The sequence below is a fragment of the Cyprinodon tularosa genome, unplaced genomic scaffold, assembly GCF_016077235.1.
Source record: "Cyprinodon tularosa strain WSP-4 unplaced genomic scaffold, ASM1607723v1 ctg362, whole genome shotgun sequence".
Classification (NCBI taxonomy): domain Eukaryota; kingdom Metazoa; phylum Chordata; class Actinopteri; order Cyprinodontiformes; family Cyprinodontidae; genus Cyprinodon; species Cyprinodon tularosa.
The window spans coordinates 445,832-458,002 of record NW_024039077.1 but is presented as its reverse complement, the minus strand read 5'-3'; the positions used below and the strand labels follow the sequence as shown (position 1 = coordinate 458,002).

At 39.7% G+C, this 12,171-nt stretch overlaps 1 protein-coding gene across 1 annotated transcript in view; it reads right to left on the bottom strand.

The window, feature by feature from the left end:
* Nucleotides 1–11,638, bottom strand: part of LOC119790357 (collagen alpha-1(XXVIII) chain-like) — a 54,312-nt gene extending 42,674 nt beyond the window's left edge. Inside the window, exons 1-5 of the mRNA XM_038295881.1 lie at nt 11,388–11,638; nt 11,106–11,272; nt 9,656–10,230; nt 5,482–5,502; nt 5,331–5,393 (exon numbers count right to left, since the gene is read on the bottom strand). Coding sequence (XP_038151809.1) covers nt 5,331–5,393; nt 5,482–5,502; nt 9,656–10,230; nt 11,106–11,256 — 810 coding nt within the window. The 5' untranslated portion in view covers nt 11,257–11,272; nt 11,388–11,638. The remainder of the gene's footprint in view (nt 1–5,330; nt 5,394–5,481; nt 5,503–9,655; nt 10,231–11,105; nt 11,273–11,387) is intronic.
* Nucleotides 11,639–12,171: the final 533 nt, after the last annotated feature.

Below are 12,171 nucleotides of genomic sequence, written 5' to 3'. Positions count from 1 at the left end.
GTTTCTCTGACTGTGACTAAGTGTATGTGCTCTCTTTCATCCTCTGACACGGGAGCTGGCTCAGGGGCTTGTCTGCGTGGCTGTGCTTTGTGTGTTTCCTGGCCGGGGCCACCTGTGGAGCTGGTTGACAGTTGCCTTTTGTACCTTTGCTTCGTTTTGTATCTCTGCTTCTGTCTCCTTGAACCCCAGTCGGCCTTGGCAATTGACCGCTCAAACTCAGCCTGATTCTGCTGGAGGTTTCTTCCCGTTAAAAGGGAGTTTTTCTCTCCACTGTCGCAACAAACATGCTTGGTGTGAGGGATTGCCTTTGAGACATTAAGTCGATGCAATCAGCTGGTTTTCCTTAGATAGAAAACTCTGACCCAGTCTGATCTGGTTAAATATTCTCTATGAAGTGCCTTGAGATGACGTGTGTTGTGAATTGGCTAAATAAACTGAATTGAATTAAATTAATGAATAAAGACCATCCAGAAGTATTGGGTGTTATCATAGAGATCCATCATTGAATAGAACCATTAATGGTCTTTAAAACTTCCATCTTCAGCACTTAAAGCTCTTCATACCAATAGAAGAGATTATCTGTTTAAAAAAACATAGCTTAGGTCATCAGTCGAACTTAACTAAAGCTTAATTGTCCCTTTTTACCAGTATTTGATTCTGTGAACACTCCAGTGTTCAGTCTATCCCTGCTATCTGTGGCCACACACACTGCTTCCATCACTGCATCCCCTGACGCTCCTGATGTATAACAGCTTTTGTTCAGAGTTCCTTCTGGGTAATTACTTTGCTCTAATCCAGAGAAAATACTTCAAAGCAATAATCACCTTGTCTGATTGAGACTGACCTTTTCTTTGGACCAAAAGGCAAGTCCATATCACGACATGTCTGGCAAGCAAAGAAAGTCCTGCATGTAGCATTGGATCTGCCAAGCATGTGTTCTCAGACAGACCCCAAGAGGCTGGATTCCTTCAACAGACGTGACCCTGCTGATTTCCCATGTAAATATATGTTTAGACCTGTTCTCCATAAACTGTTGGAGGAATGTGAGGCATCCGCTTTACTCTTGCTGCTTCGGGGAGACAAGACTTCTAAAAACCCGCACAAGTCACTAAACTCCTCTGAACCCTGCAATTATGTGGCCTGTAGGAGTCTTTGTCTGCGGTGCCGTCCTCTTCACTGACTGTAAAGGAGACAGATTTAATGCCTGGGAGCAGCAGAGGAGCAGAATACAGCAGAGGTGGTTTATTATGGATGTGGTTAGTGATTTTAATGAAATGGGTAAAAAACACTTCCTGAACCCCATTTGTTGGGTTTTCTTTGTAAAATCCCTCTTGCATCCTTCTGATCATCCAGAGCTTCTGGTCCTTTCTAATAAGGTTCTCAGACAATCAGGCCCACATTACTATAGATCCTCTACTATGCTGATGGGTTAATAATTTTAATGCATTGCTGGTCTGAGGAGGGTTTGGTAAACTTCACGTTTGATTGTCTGATAATAGAACAGAGAGGCTGTTTTCCTGAGGTGTCGCCTAAACCACTGGTTGGTAGGTAGAAGTAATTGTAATAGCTGTAAAAGAGGCTTGGTGACCTGAGTTAAGATTTTTTTCTCCTTTGGGTACATACCTCATCCCTAGTGCCAGAACCAGTCTACCTATTTACTGCCCTCTCATATTTGCAGGAATGGTAGAGAAATCAGTTATGCACCCCTTTTTGAATGTATTGTTGCTTTTTGAGATAACTGGTCTAAATCTGCTATTCTGCACTTACTCTGGTTAGATGTCTATTATATGAAGAACTGCATACTACTTGAATGTAAAATAATTGCCATAATGGCTTTGTCAAGCTGCTGCCTACCTTTGTGAAGCAGGAAAAAGACTAATACAAAGTGAATCCAGTAGAACTTTTTATTGCCTATCTGGAATGGGTGATAATTGTTGAATACATTTTTGACTCTCAAAATGGTATTGGTGCCCTATTTGTTGGTACTCGCTGATACCACCATTTTAGTGCTTGATACTGGTATTGGTATCGGCGCACTAATTAGCAGCCTGTTATGTGCAGCCTGTTATGCTGCTGCAGCCACTTTAACTGTTTGGCAGGTTTCATCTGTGCAGACAGAGCATCTGCATAGTGTGGCATGACATGTGTTCTAGATTTTGTATGTACTGGCCAGTAGGGGGCCTCCATCTGCCAAACTCAGACCAGTTTGTGTTTCTGCCTTAGTCTTACCCCTCCTCTAAGGTCATTTTGGGGACTCCAAAAGGGACTGAACCTCTGATTTGGGACGAGCCTAAAGCCTGGCACACACCATTCCAGGTTGTTTTTGAGGTGATTTTCCCAGTTGTGTCAGAGGTTTGGGGATCAGACTGACTCCTGGCCCAACCAGGTGTTGTGCGTTGTGCAGTTTACAAAGTGGTCACAAGAGGAGATTAGCACCTCACAAATAGCTCCCAATCAGAAATTGTAAGTTGCAAGAAAGACTAATTAAAATTGGAAATATTTTGGTTGTTCTCGTGAGTGAATCACAGGTTGAAGCTGTGACACGATCAGAGGGAGAAATCTTTCCAAAAGATTATTTTTTTCTTCTTCTATTAATAAATACCTCTATTTATTGCGTTGCATGTTGGGATTGTTTAACACCCCTAATTAATTACTCCTTTTTATTAGAAAAAGTATGATAGGATTGATAAATGAGGCAGTCATTTATTCAATTTTCAAAATTAAACAGAAAGATTTGTTTTGAAAAGCCTCAGTGAGAAAAACAAGATATTTTTATATCTCTCTTCCAGCAATGCTGAAAGACGGAGATGGTCCTGTCCTGCCAGAAAGCTGTAGTGAAACCAGCTTTATATGAGCCTAATGAAGGATCTTTTATACAAGACAATTTCGGGTTAACCTCATGACATTCACTGGCGTGTTCAGGGAGTGGCCTTGGGTGGCACAGGCCACCCCTGAAATCTGATTGGCCACCCCAAGTTCCACCCCAAAATTTTAAAATATGATTGGCTATATGCCCAGTCAGAGGCGGGCCACTGCACTGAACGTAAAATGCGCTCTTGTTTTGAGTTGAAGAAGGCGCGAAGAAGACGTTGATGAACCTACAGGTGAATACATTCTCCAGTCTATCAGAAAGCAGCACGTCTCTGGCGCGACGTTGTGAAATATGTGAGTAGCCTACATTTTACTACACTTACTGTGCCTGTAGTTAGAAGCTGTAACGGTAATAAGCTAAACATGTACCCTGTCTTGTTTGTTTTATTGTAATTGGCACACGGCTGTCGTCTCCTCATCTAGTTAGAAAACACTGTTTTGACTGTCAACGATGCTAACGCTAACATTTAGCTATTCTGTACTGAGTAAAACTGTTATATTAGACCCCTATAACATCATTTACATTTCATTTTCATTCTTGTGTGTGCACAATTATTTATTGTACAACATATAAGAATGTCGTGCATTATGGGACTATTACAGTATGAAATTCGCAAGGAAGAAATCAAGAAATCAAGGAAATCAAGGAAGAAATCTAAGATAGAGCCAGAGCAGGGGCAGAGCAGTCAGTCACAGGATGAGAGCCAGCCTTCAGCCTCAGCTGTACACATTGGTATGTGAAATCCTGGTAGTTCAAGTTTGTTCTCATGTTTGAACTTACTAATTTGGTTTGATTGTACCATACCTCTTAGTTTACTTAGGAAAGGCTGATTGTATTATCATTCTAATCACAGCTTATGTATTATTATAGAGTCACCCTCAACATCACATACATATCAGGGTATGTATGAATTTACCTTCTTTAAAACATTATGTACATTGATTCGAACTGAGATATTTCAAATATACTACAGTGTCATATACTGTCATTAAGTGTGTAGACAATTTTTTAAACAATACTGGTGTGAAAAGCCTAAATGTGACAATTTGAATTATAATGAACTGATAAAATCTTTGTATTGCTACAGGTGTGTCCAGTGCTGAGGTTCTTGCAGGCCATCCACAGGGGGATAGTGGTGTGGGAGCCTCTTATAGCCAGCCGGGACCTATTGGTATGTCTTAACAATTCATTTTTCATATGAAGTATAATATAATTAGGCACATTTTCATTCTAATGACCACCTATGTGTTATTGCAGAATCAGGTGAAGATTCTTGTGATGAGGGCCCTTCACCATCACACATGCAGCATAGTATGTATGCTTTACCTTTTTTTTAAATTAACATCACAGTATCTTCTTTTATTTAGATCAGGATACCAATAATACTGGTGTTTAAAAACTTTATAGGTTTTTTTTTTTAAATGTGCATTGTTTACTTATGTTGGCATGGTAAGGTAAGCTATATTTGTTTTGTACAGTCTGTACCTCTACCAAGTTCTGCACAGTTTCATCAAGCAAATATCAATACGTATATATATATACCAAAGTCTAGGTGTGGGTGTGTATTTTCTTGTGTGCATGTGTGCGTGCATATGTGAGTATATATGTCTGTGCGCAGGCGGTCCTGCTCATGCTTCATGCCACCCCTGCATAAGTCAGTGCCCCACTGGTGCCACCCCTATCAAAAATGTCTGGACACGCCCCTGATGACATTTCCAGGTTTGATGTATTTAAAAGTGACTTTTTTTAAAAATGTAATAAAGCCAAATATTGTAAAGAAAGAAGTCAATTTTTTTTCTCTCATTGTTGCAAGCAAAGAACACATATAGTTGATTGAATTTTAAGGAAAATGCAGTTCAAATATGAAACTTAGAAAAACATTTAAATAAAAAAGATTTTAGAATTTGTAAATTTGCTGTTTTCTGATTAAAGTTTTTTTATCTGTTTTTTTTATTTTCTCATTTTTTTTTTTTGCATTTTTCCCAAACATTATATATATTTTCAGATTTTATGGTTTAAAAATTTATTTTTTGTTTTAATTCTTTTTTTTCAGATTATGCTTTAGAAATTACAATTTTCAAAGTGAGATTCACAGATTTTCTTTTTTTTTCTTTTTTTTTTTGGATGCTTTTTGAATGTATTTTTTATTATTATTTTAGATTTTTTTTTTCCAAAAATGTTTTTTTTTATTTTATTTTTTTTATGATTTTTCAATTTTCTAATTTTTTTTATTTTTTATTTTTTTTATTTCAGGTTTGTCTGCCTTTGAGTCACATGTATATATCCATAATACTGTGGTTACCTATGGTTTAAAATGGCTGAATGCTATTACAAACTACTTTAATTTATGCATATGAGCAAAATTATTATTCCCAGATTAGTACCTTGTTAGCTGCTCAATGACTAAGCCACATAAAAGCCATTATGTATGATAGGATAACGATGAAGTATAACTTACTGGAGAACCTGTGGGTCCTCTCTCACCTTTCTCACATTGACACTGACTTTGGGATAATGGACACTGCAAAACCATCAAAACTGAGAGTGAAAAAGAGCAAATGGACCAAAAACCAAACACAATTTAGAATAATTGTAGTTTTAATACTTACATTTTCATCTGCCAGCGCTGTCTGTGGGCAAAAAACACAACAGAGTCAATTAGTCTGAGTCACTGGATTTTAAAAGAAGACTTGTATATTTATATACTGCACTGGGCATGACAGGGCTCAGCTTAGTGGGACTGATTGATCTTCTTGTTTGAAGCTTACTTATGATATGTAATAATAGATGGTTTAAGCAGTCGCCTATGAAATATCTTTCTTGAAGTCTCCTTTTTTAAATCCGTTCTCCACAAAGGACTGAACAATAACCCATCTGGTTCCTCAGATTACATCCTGTTTGTCTTATATGACCCATCTTGCCAGAACTCTGATTTCTTTTGAAAGCAGATCAAATTGTCCAATATGTAACTCTACATCCATTTAAAGGAAAACATGGTGAGCGATAAAATATTTCGACAAAAGGTCGAGCAATGGGACGTAAAGCCATGCAAACAGGCTGCAGGATCTTATAGAGCTACATCTTTAATGAAGCGACCAAAGATGAAAGAAAACCTCTGAGCTGGTACAGAGGCACATGCTTATGACATACAGATGCTGCCTCTACAAGGAAATGAGATGAAAGTCTGATCCTAGCTGCTGCTGAGCCTTAGCATGCCAGCAGAATGTGGTCTGTCAGATGCTATGCTTTGGATGTTTTTGCACAAGTTTCCCATAAACTTTACCATTCATGGCATTTCGATGTGTACCACCTGTGTCAACACTTCAGCTCCAGCCTAAAGTAGTGTTTGTTGGATAAAATTGCATGTGTTGCATGTTCTTACTAGATTCTGGCGCTTACTTCATCCTTTTTTCCCCACAGTGAGTTTTAATACCTAGCATATGTGCCGACCAAAAGTCAAGATGTTGACTGTGGGATGTTGTTGTGCAGCACATATTGTTATTAACCCAACAGTGGCTTATAAAAAAAAATCATTAAAGTTAACCTAAACAATCAGGTGCAAATGCTTTGGCATTTCTAAATTTTAAATATGAATGTTTACAGACAAATCTCTATGTTTTTTAGCCCTGCTGCTGATTTGAGTAGGCGTGTAGGAGGCAATCTAAGTTACCAGCGTTTAGAGTAGACCTGTTAGTCTAGCAGCAGGTGTACATTAGGGATGCAATAAGCCAGGAAATCATAGCGTTGGCTGTCATCGGCAGCGGAAGCTGGGGAAGTTGTTATGGGGTGCATTGTGAAACTAGAAGTGCTAACATTTGGAAAGCGCCTGTTCACATAATGGCTTTTTGATGCTTCCATCTCCAATCAATTTCTGCCCTCTGGAGAAAAACAATTATCAAACAAACATGCAATTTCACCGGTGACATAAGTTCCAGTGAAATGTTGTGAGCTTTGGATGTTTTTTGCAAGTCGGAGCATGAACACAGAAAACATGTTACTGTTCTGTCTCCTTAATTAATTTGTTTGAAAGAATTCAAAATCTTGCCAAGTTTTCATATATTATGTTTTGGGAAAATGAGCAACCTGTTACTTTTTCTGTCTGAGCAGAACTCAGGTGTTAGTCTAATGAAACCATTAAATGTCTTATAAGGCTCTGGCACAGATTCTTAATCTGCACCTTATAAGGAGACAATTTCTGCAATTTTTTGGAAGCAGAACAAGGATTAAAGTTTAAAATGTGACATTCCTAAACTTCAACTAAAACCACAACTCAGTTTTAGTGATTAATTCAGTGCTTAAAAGCCAAATTTTGGAAGTTTTTGGCCTTACTAATCAATTAATATGAAAAAAAATTACAGGAGGATTAAAGATCTTAAAATTTTAACTCTTACTGCTGGCACTAGATTCTTGAAATATGCCATTGATGAAAAATAAAGAAACCTTTTGCCGGTTCTGTTTTTTTAACCTGACTCCGCCAGATGGATTTGCTCCACATATCCATCTGGAAACCTTCCGTTTAAGTAATTTTGGGAAGGGGCGAAAATACTGGTTAGCTGATTGGCCTATGTTGGTGATAGACGGGCCAAATAAACCAATCAGGTCAACGAAGTATATGACGTACTAACAGAGCGACGACGAAAACACAATCACAAGCCAGGCTACTCTTGCCGAAACCAGTCGGGAGAAGAGCAAAAACATCTTTTCCTCTGAGAAAAGCCTCTAGAGCAGTGTTTTGCTCTTCTTTCAGTGAAGAAATACTCTGTAATTCCGATAAAACTCGCTCGATAGCCACGCTAACGCTAACGCTCGTTTCATCGAAGCCGCCATGTTCTTTAGACTGAACTGTCGCGCTTCTCGTTGCATCACACCTCAACCCGCCTCAAAGCCAACGCTGATTGGACGTTCGTTTGGTGAACTGCTCCAAATTTTCTTTAACGGAGAGTCTCCAGACTGATCTGCGAGTGAAATCTTGAAAGCTCGCGAGATCAGGATGGTCTCACGAGGCTACTGTTTTTTACCCTTACCAAAGCCGGATTATTGCCAAAATGGCAGATATACATCCTGAAATGGATAGCTATGGCTTCCCCAAAGTTATGAATCCCCATGAAGTGGATGTATTTCAATGGATGACAAACAGAATAGTTCCTTTAACTGCTGCCCCATATGTTCCAGCCTGATGCCTCTTCAGATGAGGAACATTTTTAGCCTTTTCTTTTTTTTCGCTACACATCTCCTTGTCATTATAGATAACAGCAAAAAAATAATCAATCAAAACCCAAACACCATCTCTAATAACCTCCTTCGGTTGTTAAGGCGGTTGCTATGGGTATTCCTTGGATTTGGCTGAACGATTTGATGAAAAAAATATATGGCGTTCATTAATAATAACCATCCAGTCCTTGATGTGAAAACACGAAAGCTCCATCCATTCCTCTTACTGACTAACTTTCCATCACATCTTTAAAGCACTGAATTGTCTGTGTGATCCTGTCCTGAACAGGAAGCGTACGTGTGGATCAGTGATAAAGACATTCACAGTATTGTTCAGTGTCATTTCGGATATTTCTTGGCCCTGTTGTAACCGTATAATTTTATTGATTTTTTTAAGCACTACTGGCATTTATATTTACTATTAGGCAGATAGGATATGGAATTTGTACCAACCCTTGAATACAGCGAAAGGGTTTGAGTTTGAGTCAAACAAAGCTGTCAATAACAACGATAAGCCCTTTTAGCTGGAACACAAAGGAATTGGCTTATTACTCCCATTTTTTCCTCTCTGCAGAGCTGGACTTCATTTTCAAATGTGTCTATTTGTCATCAAGTCTTTAATTGGTCTTCCTCCTCATCACTTGCTAAGCTACTGCACCTGTGTTCCCCTTCTCTGTCCTGCAATCAGGTAACCAGATGTTAATGGAGGTACAAAGCAAGGAGAAGACTGAGACTCCCAAAATATGCAATGCTTTACTGCTGCAAATTAAAAAAGCTTCTTCAATTTTCATGCATCTGCTTGGCTCTGCCCTGGTAAACTGTTGACTAAGGGCCAATATACACTGCGACAAGACAATGTAACCCTCACCCCTTGCTCACACTGGCTCCGGTGCGGTTACCGAGCCGACGGAGACCGCAACTCCCGCACACCCCCTCTCACACTGCCCTTTTGACTACGGTGCGGCTCTGCGGCTCCGGCAACAGGTCCGGAGATTTAACTCAGAAGTTCACTTGAGTTCACGTAACTTCACGCGATAACACGGCCCAAATAAGGATATTTGCGAGAGCTTGTTGCGGAGGGATCCGGCACGCCGCAAGGATAGCTTTCTTGCTGAATTTTCTGCAGCGCCGGAGTGTCTCGGTAACCGCAGCCGGACAGCTCAGGTGAGAGAGGTTTACGTCTTTTTAATGACTTGGAATCACTGCGGCGCCGCACCCACCGCACCGCAACGGTAAGACCGCAGTCGGTGTGAGCCGGGGGTCACAGTTCACATGTTCCTTACTGCCGCCATATTGCTCTGTCTCTCATAATCCTTCTACACATGCATAATGTTTTTTGTTGTGCATGCATTGCAGTGTCATAGCGCCACCAATGGCTGTGGCAAACATACTACTAACATTTTCAAATATGCATCATGAATTTTTCAAAGCTGTTTCTGAAACTATCGTTTTTGTATCTGCAGGGAAAAATAACCAAAACCTGCTTCAACAAATGACAAAAAAGTCAGTCTTAATTTTTCTGAAATACAGCATGCAGTCTAGTCTACTAGCAAGTAAATATGTTTTACTTACAATCTCCTTGATGACCTTATCCACAATGCCAACATCTTGCAAGTTGTGGAGGTAGCGGGTAGCTGGGGAACTAGCAATCCTACTTAACTGCTTAACATTGGCGGCTTCATTGGCTTCAGGAGTGATCCCTATTGTGAAGAACCGAACACCTTGGTTCTTCGCATCAGACACAGCTGAAAATATGTCTGGGTTCCTTGGGTGCCAGACGCCATCAAAAAGCAGGATGGCCACCTTGATGCTGCTGCTGTCCGACTCCTCCAGGTAAATGCGTGTTAGGTTGGTGATGGCGTAGGTGGTGTAGGTGCCATGGCCTATGTATGGAATGGGAGCAATTCTAGCTTTGAAATTATCAATGCCCCTCCAGTCTTTGAAGGTCTGCTCTATCTTGACTTGGCTGCTGTATTGGAGGAGAGCAGCACGGGAGCTGAGTCCCCGGCCGGTCTGCAGCCGGAGGCCCTGCAGTCGGTCCATCACATTGGCGACAAAACGCTTTTCCTGTTCGTGGTTGTCCTTGGCGCTTTCCGAGCTGTCGACCAGAAAGGCCAATTCCAAACTGCAGTCTTCATCAATGAGAGCTGGGGAGAATATAGTCACCATTTGAGAAATTTATTAGAGATAAATGTTATTCTGGAGCCTGACATTTCACCTTTGGTGGGAAAGTTCACTACAGTTCAATTTTTTTATTATTATTGGTTGGTAACAATCCTCCAATCTATAAATAAGAGTCAAAACGGGTAGGATTAGCTTAGTTCTTTAGATATAATCAATGATTTTACAAGGGGATGATTCATTTTGTCACAAGGGGCCTAATTGGTTAAGAAGACCATATCCTGTTTTCGCCGCTTTGGCTTCAAAACGAACACATGTTCTGCAGAAGTGTATTTATTTTCTTCAGTTTCCTGGAGCCAAACTTCTTTTCAACCTTTCATCAATAACTCATTTATCTCTTTCTTTGTCTGCCAAGTATGAAGATCCAACCGGTCAAAATCAACATGACTCAGTGAGTAAGAAGCTTTACGGGTGGAAAAAAACATCTGCAGCAGGATAGCTGACTTACTGGCTGTTTAGCTTCTGCAGCATTTCTTCAAAGCATTATAGGTTTTATGAAAGTGGGTCTTTTTATTTTCAAGACAAATTTTCAACATCAACCTTCTGCTGTAGGAGGAGGTTGCAGATCTAATACAGGCTGAGTATAAACCACATTAATCTTCCCATGAATATGTCCCAGAGAGAATGCGCCTGAGGAAAAATGGATTCTGAGTGAATAAAACATTTGGATAACAGAGCACTAAGCGGTCACACTGGAGATGGATTGCTTGGAGAGGAGAGATATGATCAATTCATGTGCAATGCATCCTTCAGCAATAGCTCTGTATCATGTTCTTTTTTTTTTTTACTTTGGAAGCATTTTTTTACTATCAACCTCTTCTTTATATTAGGAGGAACTTACGTCTGCCATTTTGTGGTATGGAATTAGGTGCAAGAAGTTTGCTTCTCCTCCTCGGGGTGACCACCTCATCCTCTAAGTCTCCTTCATAGTCTTGAGCCAACAGAACCTGAAGTCTCCACAGCAGGAGCAGCCAGTGCAGGGAGGGGACCATGACTTTCCTCTCAGAACTATAAGAGCAAACATGAGGTTTTGAAATGACAAATAAAAATCTGAACTTCAATTCCATAACAAATAGAACAAGTTTTCATCTTCTAGTGGGTATTAGTAATTAAGGATGCATACCTTTAAATGTTGCTGACTCAGCGCTTCAGGCTTTAAGGTGCTGCTCTCCTTTAAGTAATGGAAAAGGTTCAGATTTCCATGTGCAGGTTATCAGGCTGAGAGTCTGTTTCCAGTTGTTGGACCAATTAGGCACCATGAAGTCATGCAGGCAGAGGTAGCAGCAGCATTACTGGGTAAAGCAGTTGAAAGCTCACTCTGTCCGTCTCTCATGGGACTCCCTAAATTCTAGTCATTGAGATCCTCAAGTAAATGAAGACATGGTCCAGCCCTTTTTTTAAACTCTCCCACTCCCTCACAAGCTTTTCAACAGGCTGTGGGTGTGGAGGAAAAAAAAATAAAAATCCCTCTCTATGACTCTAAATTTTCCCATTTTTTTCTATGGGCATTTTCACATTTTAATCTATGGTCTGCATGAAAAGGAAGCAGGGATAAGATCTTTGTTGTCGGATTGGTGAAAACAAATCTGGATTTTCTCTGGTTGTTTTTAGGAACAATAAGTTATCTTCTGTACTATTGAGTCAAGGAAATTATCCAATCACTGTTTAACAATAGAAAAACAATTAGATAAATTTGAAGTGAAATCCACAATTCATTTAAAAAAAGCTCCAAATGATCATTTTGAAATGATCAAAAATAAAATCAGAACGCTTAAAAAGACCAGGGAGAGACGAAACCAGCTTTATAAGCAATAAAACTTTAAGACACTTGAATAATGTTTAATTTACAATGAAACCTTTAAAGGTATAGTGGAGGATTTTTGTAAATTTTTGAAAAGTTCCCCCTC